Source organism: Carcharodon carcharias, chromosome 37 (genome assembly GCF_017639515.1).
Source record: "Carcharodon carcharias isolate sCarCar2 chromosome 37, sCarCar2.pri, whole genome shotgun sequence".
Lineage (NCBI taxonomy): Eukaryota > Metazoa > Chordata > Chondrichthyes > Lamniformes > Lamnidae > Carcharodon > Carcharodon carcharias.
In genome coordinates, this window is record NC_054503.1 from 2,557,867 (window position 1) to 2,572,629 (window position 14,763).

General features: G+C 49.6%; 1 protein-coding gene across 2 annotated transcripts in view; it reads right to left on the reverse strand.

Moving 5' to 3' along the window:
• LOC121272973 (neurexin-2-like) overlaps positions 1-14,763 on the reverse strand; it is a 2,565,635-nt gene that overhangs the window by 2,388,747 nt on the left and 162,125 nt on the right. The window contains exon 4 of one of the 2 annotated variants that reach the window (XM_041179879.1): positions 12,392-12,415. The exons of the other annotated variant lie outside the window; for it this stretch is intronic. Within the exon in view, the coding sequence (XP_041035813.1) occupies positions 12,392-12,415 (24 nt within the window). The remainder of the gene's footprint in view (positions 1-12,391; positions 12,416-14,763) is intronic. 2 annotated transcript variants of the gene reach the window in all.

Genomic DNA, 14,763 nt, shown 5'->3' on the forward strand with positions numbered 1-14,763 from the left:
CACCAGCCAGGAGAAAGTGGGGCAGCCCATTTTTAAGGCACCTTTTCTCACCACCCGCCCCACCACCCATTTAGGGTGAGTGGGGGTGGGGGGAGGGTATCCCGAAGAGGACTGCCCAGTCACTGACGTTGCTGCCCAAAGACGCCCCCTATCCCAACACAGGTGCCCAGTGACCTTCACGCACCCGTCTCCTGCGCGCAAGTTCTTGACTGGGGGACCCCCTCAGGACCACAGCCCTGTTCCCGTCGCCAATCCTGCATCATCATTGGGCTTGGCAAATGGGCCCTGGGAGAAGGCTGCGCGTGATTCTGTTGACTTGGGGGCCTCGGGGGTCGCCACCATCGTCCACATGACCTTGACGGGTTGAGGCTCGGGTTTTGACGACGCATTGAAGCACACTGACCAGGAGCACCTCGCCACAGCAGTCTTCCCCTGCCTTCGCAGCCTTTGAGAAGCACAGTCTTCCTTCGCCTGTTCTGCCATTAAGGACTTCTTGGGCTCCACTTTGTCTGGCACTAGCCCCCCTGTGCCCCTATGCCCCCCCAACACCCCACAACCTTGCTGCCATGGGTGGCGCTACGAGGAGCATGGAGCCAAAGGAAATACTCAAGGGATTGCCTGAGCGCTCAGGCCTCTCCACCATGGTCAAGACACAAAGCGCCGGCCATGCTCAGTGACCCCTCCCTCCCTAACAGCGCTGCGGGTGGTCCCTACACCACGCGGACTGTAGCGGTTCAAGAAGGCACCTCACCACCACCATCTCAAGGGGCAATTAGGGCCATAAGATAAACAATAGGATCAAGAGCAGGCCATACAGCACTCTGAACCTGCTCCACCACATGATTGCTCTTTGACCTCAGTTCCACCTTCCAACCCTTTCCCCTGATTCTCTTAGTTCCCAAATATCGATTAATCCCTGGCTTGAGTATACTCAGCTGAGCATCCACTCCTCCCCCCTCATACTATGCCTTAGGGAGGCCTTGGTGACCATGCGCTTCCATTGGATTGGTCAATGATTATTCTTGGTGAAGTACCGCTGTGGTTTACCGCTGCCTTCAGCAGTATGGCTAACCAGGAAACTCTCCCGGCTCTTACCGCCTGCCATCAGGATTATTGGAAGGATTTATAGGCTGGCAATAGAGGGAGGCAGTGGCACAGTGGTATTGTTACTGGACATCTTCTGGGATTACCCCATGGTAATTCTCTGGGGACCTGGGTTCAAATCCCACCAGGGTAGGTGGTGAAATTAAAAACCAACAAAAATCTGGAGTTAAAAGTCTGATAATGACCATGAAACCATTGCCAATTGTTGTTAAAATCCCACTTAGCTCACTAATGTCCCTTTAGGGAAGGAAATCTACTGTTCTTACCTGGTTTGGCCCTGGCCTCCAAGCTGCTCCAGGCCCCACAGCAATGTGGTTGACTCCTAGGTGCCTGCTGAACAAGGGCAATTAGGGATGGGCGATAACTATTGGCCAAGCCAGTGGTGCCCACATCCCATGAATGCGTTTTTAAAAAACAAACTGTTGCGGCCATGTTATGAACACACCTTCTGTGGTCATCATGACCTGAAGTGGGACTTGATCCTGGAGCTTCTAGCTAGGGGGTAGCAAATCTACCCATTGTGCCACCAGACCTCAGAACATCCATTCGGGCAGAGAATCCCAAAGGGTCTCAGCTCGCCGAGTGAATATTTCTCCTCATCTCAGTCCTAAATGCCCTCAGTCCTACGATACCCTCCATCGTGTTGTGTGGCACTACCACCATGCTAAATGGGATAGATTTCGAACAGGTCTAGCTACTCAAGACTGGACATCCATGGGGTGCTGTGGGCCATCAGCAGCAGCAGAATTGTACTCAAACACAATCTGTAACTTCATGGACTGGCATATCCCCCACTCTACCATTACCATCAAGCCAGGGGATCAACCCTGGTTCAATGAAGAGTGCAGGAGGGCATGCCAGGAGCAGCACCTGGTATACCTAAAAATGAGGTGTCAACCTGGTGAAGCTATAACACGGGACTACTTGTGTGCCAAACAGCATAAGCAGCAAGTGATAGGCAGAGCTAAGCGATCCCACAACCAACAGAGTAGATCTAAGCTCTGCAGTCCTGCCACATCCAGTCGTGAATGGTGATGGACAATTAAACAGCACACTGGAGGAGGAGGCTCCACAAATATCCCCATCCTCAATGATGGAGGAGCCCAGCACATCAGTGCAAAAGATAAGGCTGAAACATTCACCATAATATTCAGCCAGAAGTGCTGAGTAGATGATCCATCTCAGCCTCCTCCAGAGGTCCCCAACATCACAGAAGCCAGTCTCCAGCCAATTCGATTCACTCCACGTGAAATCAAGAAATGGCTGAAGGCACTGGATACTGCAAAGGCTATGGGCCCTGACAATATTCCGGCAATATTACTGAAGACTTATGCTCCAGAACTTGCCCCTAGCCAAGCTGTTCCAGTATAGCTACAACACTGGCATCTACCCAGCTATGTGGAAAATTGCCCAGGTATGTCCTGCACACAAACAGTAGGACAAATCCAACCCGGCCAATTACCGCCCCATCAGTCTACTCTCCATCATCAGTAAAATGATGGAAGGGATCATCAACAGTGCTATCAAGCGGCACTTACTTAGCAATAACCTGCTCACTGATGCTCAGTTTAGGTTCTGCCAGGGCCACTCAGCTTGGTTCAAACATGGACAAAAGAGCTGAACTCCAGAGGTGAGGTGAGAGTGACTGCCCTTGACATCAAGGCCACATTTAACCGAGTGTGGCATCAAGGAGCCCGAGCACAACTGGAATCAATAGGAATCTGGGGGAAAACTCTCCACTGTAGGAGTCATACCTAGCACAAAGGAAGATGGTTGTGGTTGTTGGAGGCCAGTCATCTCAGCTCCAGGACATCACTGCAGGAGTTCCTCAGGGTAGTGTCCTCGGCCCAACCATCTTCAGCTGCTTCATCAATGACCTTTCTTCCATCATAAGGTCAGAAGTGGGGATGTTCGCTGATGATTGCACAATGTTAAGCACCACTCGCGACTCCTCAGATACTGAAGCAGTCCCTGTCCAAATGCAGCAAGACCTGGACAATATCCAGGCTTGGGCTGACATGTGGCAAGTAACATTCACACCACACAAGTGTCAGGCAATGACCATCTCCAACAAGAGAGAATCCAACCATCTCCCCCTGATGTTCAATGACATTACCATCACTGAATCCCCCACTATCAACATCCTGGGCATCATCGTTGACCAGAAACTGAACTGGACTATCCACATAAACACGGTGGCTCCAAAAGCAGGTCAGAGGCTAGGAATCATGCGACGAATAACTCACCTCCTGACTCCCCAAAGCCTGTCCACCATCTACAAGGCACAAGTCAGGAATGTGATGGAATACTCCCCACTTGCCTGGGTGAGTGCAGCTCCCACAACACTGAAGAATCTGGACACCATCCAGGATAAAGCGGACCCGCTTGATTGGCACCCCATCCACAAACATTCACTCCCTCCACCACCGACGCACAGCAGCAGCAGTGTGTGTACCATCTACAAGATGCACTGCAGGAATTCACCAAGGCTCATTCAACAGCACCTTCCAAACCCGCAACCACTACCACCTAGAAGGACAAGGGCAGCAGACGCATGGGGAACACCACCACCTGCAAGTTCCCCTCCAAGCCACTCACCATCCTGACTTGGAAATATATCAGCCGTTCCTTCAGTGTCGCTGGGTCAAAATCCTGGAATTCCCTCCCTAACAGCACGGTGGGTGTACCTACACCACAGGGACTGCAGCGGTTCAAGAAGGCAGCTCATCCCCACCTTCTCAAGGGGCAATTAGGGATGGGCAATAAATGCTGGGCCCAGCCAGCGACGCCCGCATCCCCGTGAATGAATATTTTTTAAAAATGGCCATCCCTTATTCTGAGACTGTGACCTCCCCTCGTTCTTGGCTCTCAAGTCACCTTCTCAACATCTCCCTTGTCCAGCTCTCTGAGGATCCCCTCTCATTTGCCTGAACTCTAGGCAGCATGGGAGCATTCTACTCAGTAAGACAGCTCTCTCATCTCTACACAAGCCTAAAATTAAACTCGATATGCCCACTACCAGACGTACTGCAGGCAAGGGTCGAGTCTCATTCCTCTGTGCACTGCCCTGACAGTCAATTCGAGTCACAGCACAAAGTCAGTCAAAAAGAGTTGGCTTGGGACCAGCAAGCCCTAATTCATTTGAGCACAGTAAACTGGAGCTAGCATCAGTTAAGAGGTACATGTGACTGACATAGCAGATGACATTGAAGTATCAAGCTCGTACTGAATTCAGACATTGTCGCCAAAGGGTTTCCGGGTGGGGGAGGCGGGGGGGGGGGTGGAAAGGAGGGGTTGGTGGGGTGGGGTGGGGTCATACGTTCAAGCACAAAATCCTTTCTTAAATGGAGACCAAGGCCTAATAAAGAGGTCAAAGGATTGATGGCTTTTTAATGGCCTTAAAACTTCAAAGACGGCTACAGTGACATTTCTATAAAACAGACAGATACCATCACAGAGCCAGGAAATCGGAGTTCGCCGCCAGGAATATATTATCTCGCGCCGGCTGTTTTTAAGACTCTAAGACAGATGGTGTGGATCTCGCCAGGCCATCTCTATAAGCAAAGACCTTTGCAGTAAACTCACGCTGCCGTGTCCTCTTGCATCTTCCCATGCCGGCCATCAGCTGATCAGCCCTGCCCCCGCTTCTGTTACAACAACAGCCTGCATTTATAGAACGCCTTTCATGTAATAAAATGTCACAAATGCACCTCACAAACACCGTTTGATGTCGGGCCACTGGAGGGGATATGAGGAGAGGCTACCAATGTCTTGGTCTTGAGGGGCATCTTAAAGGAGGAGAGAGAGCTTAGGGCCCCAGGCAGCTGAAGGCACGCGCCTACAGTGGAGTGATCACGAGATGTTGACATAGTGGTAATGACGCTGGGCTAGCAATCCAGAGGCCCAGGCTAACGCCCTGGGGGACATGGGTTCAAACCCCACCATGGCAGCTGGTGGGATTTAAATTCAATTGATAAACCTGGAATGATAAAGCTCGTCTCAGTCATGGTGACCGTGGCAACCATCATCAATTGTCATAAAAACCCCATCTGGTTCACTAATGTCCCTTTAGGGAGTGAAATCTGCCGTCCTTACCCGGTCTGGGCCGACATGTGACTCCAGACCCAACGTGGTCGACTCTTAACTACCCCTCTGAAGTGGCCGAGCAAGCCAGCCACTCAGTTCAAGGGCAATTAGGGATGGGCAACAAATGCTGGGCCTCGCTAGTGATGCCTACATCCCATGTAAGAATAATAATAAAAACAAAAGAGGCCACATTTAGAGGTGTGCAGATGCCTTGGAGGTTTGTGGGGACAGGGAAGACTACAGAGGTGGGAGGGGGGGAAGCGAGGCCATGGATAAGCGTCAGGGATTTAAAATCAAGGCATTGTTTAATGGGCAGCGAGTGTAGCTCAGAGAGCACAGATGGTGTGAGTTAGGGCACAGGCAGCAGCTTATGGAGGGTAGAACATGGGGGGCGCTGGCCACGAGTGTGTTGGAATAGCTACATCTAGAGGTAACAAAGGTATGAATGAAGCTCGTTCCACTCAATCTTTCCTTAAGGGATAACCCTCTCATCCCAGGAATCAATCTAGTGGATCTTTGTTGACAAATGTATCCTTTCTTAAGCACAGAGGCCAAAACTGTGCACAGTATTCCAGGGTTCGTCTCACCTAAGCCCCTTACAACTGTACTGTTGCGCTCCTAACTCCTTTGTCATACAGGCTAACGTACCACTTTTCTTCTTAATTGCTTGATGTAGCTGGAGGATAACTTCCTACATTTCGTATGTAAGGGGCCCCTCGATCCCAAATTGGGGCTAGTACCTAGAGTGTAAATCGGGACCAGTCCTGTGGTTGAGGCGGCACATGGGCCAGAGCTTGCAGCTCGCCGACCCCACGCACGCCTGACCGGTCCGAGCGTAACGTGACGCGCGATGACATTGGGCCAGCGTCCTGACATCATTGCGCACTCGTGCGATATTTCGGTCGGCCGGGGCACGTCAGGGGTCTATTAAGGACACTAAAGTTATAATTGGAAGAAATTTTTTGTGCGTGTATTTTAGGAAACCTCATCCACGGGCGGGATGAGGTTTCCAACAGCGAATAAAAACAAAATAAAAAGGTTCATGTTTCACGTGCGTGGGCTAAGATCCCCGCTCGCCCTCCTCGCCCCCTCCCCCACACAGGCAGCCCTGAGCGCTGGGCGGGACTTAATTGTGCCACCAGCGTGAAATCGCGGCCTGGGCCCCATCGCAGGTGGCAGTCAGCTTCCCGACCACTCCCATACGCGCCCCCTCCCTGCCCATTGAGAGAAAAGTCCTCCCCATGCTCTTGAAGCTACCCATTCTCCCACTTTGTGCTGATTGATTCCGTGGGTCACTCCATGTGGCACTTTTGGCCGCCATGTAAGCTTCTGACCTCATATTGGTGCCATCGCTAAGACCACCCATTTGCCACCTCCCTAACGTTGCCCAACATTCATCCCTGCCTCATCTCGCCCGCTACTGAGACCTGCATTCGTGCCTCCGTGACCTCTAGACTTGATGATTCCCACTCGCTCCTGGCTGATCTCCCACGTGTGCCCTCTTTAAACCTGAGGTCATCCAACCCTCTGCTGCCCATGTCTTAACTCGTGCCAAGTCCTGTTCACCAACATCCTGTGCTCACTGACCTGCACGGGCTTACAATCATGAAGCGTCTCGATTTTCAAATTCTCATCCTTATTCTCACATTCTTCAGTGGCCGCCACCCTCCCTGCATCTGTAATACCCTCCAGGACCACCATCCTCCGAGGTCTCTGTGTTCGCCTAGTTCTGGCCTCTTGAACGTCCCCGATTTTAATCGCCCTGCCACCGGCAGCTGTGCCTTCAGCTATTCCGGCCCTAAGCTCTGGAATTCCCTCCTTACACCTCTCCCTACACCTCTACCTCTCTTTCCTCCTTCAATGCGCTCCTTAAAACCGACCTCTTCCACCAAGTACTTGGTTACCTGCCCTAATGTCTCCTTATCTGACTCTGTATAATATTTTATTCTACATTTCTCCTGTGATGAGCTTTAGGATGCCTTATGACATTAAAACATTATATAAATAAAAAATTGTTGACATTGTACATCGAATAACTTCCACTTTATGTCATCCATTGTAAGGAGGGAGCCAACCGTGTTGTCTACAGAGGAGACCACAATCGCTTGAGAGGTATACGTTACAGGCAAACAATCCAATGTACAAAAAGGCAGTGAATAGGAGTGTAGGGAATAGGAGCAGGAGTAGGCCACTCTGTCCTTCAAGCCCATTCCGCCGTTCAAGTACTGCAGATGTGGTCTCATAGACGTTTACAGCACAGAAGGAGGCCATTCAGCCCATTGTGTCTGTGCCGGTCAACAAAGATATGTCGACACTCATCCCATTTTCCAGCGCTTGACCCATAGCCCTGGAGGCTATGGCAACGCAATGCCCTGTATAACTGAAGCATAACCTCCCTTCTTTTGTATTCAATCCCGCACCCACCCCCCCACCACCCTCCCCCCCCCCCGCCCCGCAATAAATGATAACGTTCTATAACATTCTACTTCCTGGAAGTTTTGGTGGAAAAAGCTGGACATGATGCTGTGTGGGCCTAAGAATGGTCTGTTCACTAACAGCTGGGGAGAGAATTGAAAATATCCCTTGCTCCATTCCAAGGAGTGGGGGGGGAGGGGTGGTTCCAATCAGGCGGTGGCATATTGGAATTGTCACTAACTAGTATTCCAGGGATCCAGGGTAATGTTCCAGGGACACCGGCTCGAATCACACCATGGCAGATGGTGAAATTTGAATTCAATAAATATCTGGAATTAAAAATCTGATGTTGACTATGAAACCATTGCCGATTATTGTAAAAACCCATCTGGTTCACTAATGCTGGTCTGGCCTACATGTGACTCCAGACCCACGGCAATGTGGTTTGACTCTTAAATTTCCTCTGAAGGGCAATTAGGGATGGGCAATAAATGCTGCCTTAGCCAGGGATGCCCACATCCCATGAATGAATTAAAGAAAAGGCCAGAATGCAACTATTACTGGGATTGGATTGGCTGGATTCCCTCATAGATGATTATCACAGGTTAATAAAATAACAATTGTTTCACTGATTCACAGTGTACTGTGCGCAGTACTGGTCTCCTTATTTAAGGAAAAGATGTAAATGCTTTGGAAGCTGTTCAGAGAAGGTTTACCAGACTAATACCCGGAATGGGCGGGTTGTCTAATGAGGAAAGGTCAGACAGGCTAGACTTGGAGTTTAGAAGAGTGAGAGGCGGCTTGATTGAAACATATAAGATGCTGAGGGGACTTGACAGGGTGGGTGTGGAGAGGGTGTTTCCTCTTGTGGGAGAATCTAGAATTAGGGGTCACTGTTTAAAAATAAGGGGTCGCACATTTAGGATGGGGATAAGGAAAAAATGTTCCTCTCAGAGGGTCGTGAGTCTTTGGAACTCTCTTCCTCAAAAGGCAGTGGAAGCAGAGCCTTTGGATAGAGCTAGATAGATTCTCGAGAGGGAAGGGGGTGAAAGGTTATCGGGGGGTAGGCAGGAATGTGGGGGTTGAGGTTACAATCAGATCAGCCACGATCTTATTGAACAGCAGAGCAGGCTCGAGGGGCCAAGTGGCCTCACTCCTGCTCCTAATTCGTATGTTGGTATTTGTTGATATACTGTTGCAAGGGGACAATGCAGCAAATTGAGTAATTGTAAAGTGCAAACCACATACTTGCTCAGGCAGGGTGTTAGTTTTTAGGAAGTGCTTATGATTAATGGCGAGCTCAAACTTTCAGGCTGTAACAGCAGCTGCCATAGTGTGTAGCAAATTGCTAAATTAGGCTATCAGCTCTTTCGCTGGGTGATTGAGTGCGGTGAACTGGACAGAGCATAATCGCAAGGCAGAAAGAGGGCAGACGGGCAGAACGCAAGCAGGGAATAGAGGAGTGGGAAAGGACTGTGTGCATAGGCACTTAGTAGGGCTGAAGGTCAAGAATGACTGGTCTAGCTTCTCAGAGACCACAAGGAAGGTTGTGGACAGTTAGATCTAGGGGCGAGATGACAGAATGCAGAGAAATCGGGGGTTCCCTCCTGCACACCATGCAATAAGTTAGCATGCAGGTACAAGCAAAGTGGTTAGGAAGGCAAATGGAATGTTGGCCTTCGTTGCAAAGAGGGATGGGGTACGAAAGTAGGGATTAAGAACATAACGGGCTGGGAAAAACTCAGCAGGTCTGGCAGCTCCTGTGGAGAGAGGAACAGAGTTAACGTTTCCAGTCCAATGTGACTCTCCTTCGGGATTTCCGTTTCTCTGTTGGCTGGGATTCTCTACCTAGAGTACTCTGTACAGCTTACGTCTCCTTATTTAAGGAGGGATACGCTTGCATTTCAGGCCATTCCAAAGAAAAATGTTTGAGTCCCAGGATGAAGGGTTTGTCTTGTGAGGAAAGGTTGAGCAGATTGGGGCCTATACTCGTGAGCAGAATAAGAGGGTGGTCTTATAATAAGATTCTGAGGAGGTTTGACAAGCTGAGAGGATGTTTCCCTTTGCAGGCAGATCGTGAACTAGGGGTTTAGCTTCACAATAAAGGGTTGCCCATTGAAGATGGAGATGAGGAGGAATTTATTCTCTCAGGGTCTCCTGAAATCTTCGGAATTCTCTACCCCGGGGAGCTGCCGCGAGTAGGTTACTGAGTATATTCAAGGCTCAGATAGGTTGATTTCAAAGGGACTCAAAAGGGTTATGGAGAAGAGGCAGGAAGGCGGAGTTGAGGCTGAGATCAGGTCAGCCGTGATACGAATGAAGGACAGATATGGCCTACTCCCTGATGTCCTTAGGACAAATCCACCAGGCATGTCCAGGCACACTAGCTGAGAAAGGCTAACATTTGCCTAGCCAAATGCAGTCTCTTCTGTCCAATGACTGAACAGGTAATAGCCAATCAGGACTGTGGACAGTTACCCTGATATACGACCTTGCATTGACCTCTGCTGTGTGTCCTTCTGTCACTTCATTGATATTAGGTCCGGATCTTTAAAGAAACCTTATCCACACAATTGTGCCACCCAACCCAAAACACACACTCCTGACTTAATTTTTGGTCAAAAATCACTTTGTCATGACCTCCAGAACATTCAGTTATAGACCCCTCAACATCTGTTCCAAAACACCAAAATTACCAGCCTTAAAGTTAAAATATTGAACACCGGATCCTTCTGTCCACAGTATATACTGTGTAGAAAGCCCACCACCTCTTCTGGCCCAAACGCGGACAATCTAGTGCCCAGGCAATTTCAATCCTGGGAACATTGATTGGATACGTGTAGACTTGTGGGTTAACTGGATCAAGGAAATCCCTGCGGCTCCTGCCAGAACACACAGCACACCCTACAACCTGTGTGCAAAGTTGTGAGGGGCCTGGATGGAGTGGACAGAAGGGGTCAGAGGGGTCAGTGACTAGGGGGCACAGATTTAAAGTGATTGGTAGAAAGATCAGAAGGGGGAATGAGGGATGAATTTTCACCCAGAGGGTTGCAGGGGTCTGGTACTCGCTGCCTGGAAACATAGAGGAGGCAGGAACCCTAAACTCATTTAAAAGGTATCCAGATATTCACCTCAAGCGCTGTATCCTGCAGGGCTACGGACCCAACGCTGGAAAGTGGGATTGGGCTGGGCCAATTTTTTGGCTGGCTCAGGCATGATGGGCCGAGCGGCCTCTTTCTGTGTCGTAAACTTTCTAAGGCTCTATGAAACTGACGACAGCCAAGCCTCTCGACGGTACAATTCTTGGCTGATGAGAGACGTCAGCAATCGCAGCCCGGCAACTGACCCGAGTGGCAGCGGTCCCGGGTTTCAACCTTCCCACGGAAAACCCTGGACAATCCCCAACCGCTCGAGGGCGGGCCGGGGAAGAGGCAGCCGCTCGCTCCTCAGGCGGAACACGAGGGGCGATTCAAATTGTGACTGAGACCATCCTAGTCAGACCGTCGCCCCACATACTCCTGCCCCGAGAGATCCATTCCTGGCGCCATCACAACCATTCACACGACATCCACTGAAGCCGTTGAACGGACTGTCAACCTCGACATGGAACCACAGCTGCTTCCCAGTCACGCGGAAAAAGAAAAATTGCGCAAAGTGACGCAGTGAAAGTTATGAAGTTATCTGATTCTGTTCGCACAAATCTTCCAGCAAACGAGTTACATCCTAACCTCAGGACATCATCTGGATTTCAATTGAGCTGAAGGAACAGAGCCACGGGGATTGTGGCTACTGTCGTACGACCATGTTAGGGGTGAACTCTGTTTTTAGTGGTTGGAACACAGGTCAAACTCAAACATGTTTCACAGTGCATTACGCCCACCTATGTTCAATTATATCGCATCCAGATCCTGACAGTCTCATCCGACCAGGATATATACTACCCTAAGAGCTGACAGGAGAAGAACTGCCCCCTGAGTGTTATACTCCCGAAACCCATTTGGTGGAGGATAGAACCGGAGCCAATCTTTCCACAGGCTAACATTTATTCACAGAGCGAAACATGAACAAGCAGACATCTCCTAACTCAACCCACACCATAGGCTTTTTCAGTAAGTTTCTCTTTATATGTGCTCAAGTCAAAGCCCATATAACAACCACCACCCCCACCCCCCACTCCCACCCCACCCCTGCATATAATTAAACACAGTTGAAATACAATTGACACTGAAGAACAACTCAAAAGGCAGGAGTTGGGGTCACTCACATGACAGGTTCAGCTTCTTTAGACAGTGTGTATGAAAGAAACATTGAAGAAGTTTGGAGCTGGTGATCGTTACATAACAGAATGGAATTATGCATTCTCCACTTTACAAAATATTTCAGCCAGACACAACCATTGTGAACCCATTTCAAGGTCCAAATGTGACCAAACGCCCAGAATGAACCCCGCCACCACCACCGCCCACCCACCCCACCCCCTCAACCCCCACTACCAAATTATCCATGCATTCTCACATCCCATAATGCAGAGACCAAAACAAAAAATAAAACGGCAAAATCAACAAGCTTATTGCATTAAACAAAAAGGCTGAAAGGGGAAACAAAAAAAGCGATTGGCTCATTCTCAGGCAGGTCAAAGGTCTAGCTACGGTATCAGATGTGGGCCAATCTGAAGAGGACATGATTTCAGCAACAATGGGAGAGAGAGAGAGAGAGAGAGAGAGCGAGAGAGAGAACAGAAAGGAAATGGTAGGTCAACTAAAAGGAAATAAAAAAAAGGTCATACCTTGGCTGCTTAGCATCAGGTGAGCTGGACCTTGAGAAGAAAGAAAGTTAACAGAATAAAAAAAAGGTCAAAACTTACGGGAGAACGATTCGATTTTTTTTTGTCACAATTACAGCGTCCACTTGTGACAGACATCCCCACTGAACTGCGGATGCCAGAACTAAAATGAAACACTTAGAAAAAAAAAGCATTTCCCAACCAGTGGTTGCCAACGAATGCTTTTTTTTGGTTGAAAAAGTTAATGGAATAAGCACAGAAACACAAAAGGATAATTCCCCAATCTCACCGCGGGTATAACGCACGCGTGTTCAACGTTCGAGGGGGTGGGGGGGTGCTCTCCACGGCTTGAGAATGGCACCTGCGTCCTGGGGAGAGGCTGGCAGAGTGACGGGGTCTCTGGCGGGTTCAGTGCCGGACGGGGAAGCGGTGAACTTGGTGAGCTTTTGTCCTCCCCAAGTCTCCATCGCAACCTCGCGCTGTACACTGGACAACCCCCATTGTCGGCCATAAGAGGGTGGTCCTTGTACCATCACCGCCATCAAAACCCCCTCCATCGCCACATCCCTCCCCCCTCGCCACCCCATTAATGGTTGACGGGGATTCGTGGATAATCAAAGTTCCCAATTTTTTATGTCCATTTGGAACCTTCTGCCGCTGGGGGGGGTTTTTTTTGTAACACTGCAAGCCGAATTTACTCATCCTCGGTTAACCTGCATTAGCCAGGAGCGGGAAATGCCAATCTTTGCCTGGCAAAAGTTCTCACAAGACCACAAAGAAATCAGGGCAGGAGTAGACCACTCGGCCCATCAAGCCTGCTCCTCCATTCAACACGACCATGGCTGATCTTGGGCTTCAAACCCATTTTCCCGTCTGCTTCCCATGTCCCTTCATTCCCTGAGAGACCCAAAATCTGTCTGTCCCGCAGCCTTAAGTGTATTCAGCGCTGGAGCATCCACAACCCTCTGGGGTAGAGAATTCCAACGATTCACAACCCCTTTGAGTGAAGTAATTTCTTCTCATCTCAGTCCTAAATGATCGGCCCCTTATCCCGAGACTGGGGCCCCTGTGTTTTAGATTCCCCGACCAGTGGGAACAATCTCTCAGCGTCCACCCTGTCACAGCCCCTTCAGAATCTTAAACAGAACAGAAAACACCGGAAAAGCTCAGCAGGTCTGACAGCATCTGTGGAGGGAGAGACAGAGTTAACGTTTCGAGTCCGTATGACCCTTCCTCAGAGCTGTCTCAGGCTCTTCAGAATCTTGTAGGTTTCAATGAGATCACCTCTCATTCTTCTAAACCCCACAGGAATATCAACCCAATTTACCCAGCCTCTCATCATAGGACAACCCCGTCATCCCAGGGACCAATCAAGTGAACCTTCGCTGTACCGCCTCCAGTACAAGTCTATCCTTCCTTAAACGCAGAGACCAAAACTGCAGACTGTATTCCAGGTGTGGTCTCACCAAAACCCTGTACAACTGTAGCAAGGCTTCCTTATCCTTGTACTTTATCCTTGCGCCAGCAGATAACTGAGGAGGTAGACAATTTATAATGGGGGGTGGGGGGGTTCCATTCTAGATCATTTCTGGTTGCTGCCTGGATGAGCGGCCTTTTATAGTTAGTAGGTCTGCAGGATCACCTGGGGTGGGAGCCTGCTCGGACTTGCACTTCTCAAAGCATCTGGTGCTTCATTCAAGAAGTCAAAACGGGAGAGGCGATAGCCGGGAACATGACTTTCCAAGCAAGTAACTTCTGTACCTGCAGGGTGTCAGATTTACAAAATATAGCAGCCACGGTGGGTGGAGAAACTAATATACAGCACAGATAAGGACTGGCTGATCCAACCAGCTGTGGTGTTAATTTAGAGCCCCCCCCCCCCCAACAACGCACTGGTGGGGGACATGGATTCGATAAAAGATCTAACGGGGGAGAGGGTTTCCCACCAGTTCTCTGCCTCCTCGCCCGCGAGCGCTGATTCCAATGGATGCAGTTCAAGGCGACACCTTGATACCTTGCCCAGGTGCCTTGCGCTCAAATAGCTTCTATTCATGCAGGATATCATATTCACAAAATGCAGCAGCCACGACAGGTGAAGAACCTTGTATACAGCACCACAAAGACTGGCTGATCCAACCAGCTTTGGCATCAATTTACCCCGGCCAGCCTGAACCAAAAGGTGAGCGTGCAGGTACAGCAGATAGTTAGGAAAGCTAATAGAATGTTATCGTTTATTGTGAGGGGAATTGAATACAAAAGTAGGGAGGTTATGCTTCAGTCGTACAGGGCACTAGTGAGACCACATTTGGAGCACTGTGTGCAGTATTGGTCTCCTTATTTAACAAAAAGATGTAAATATGTTAGAAGCAGTACAG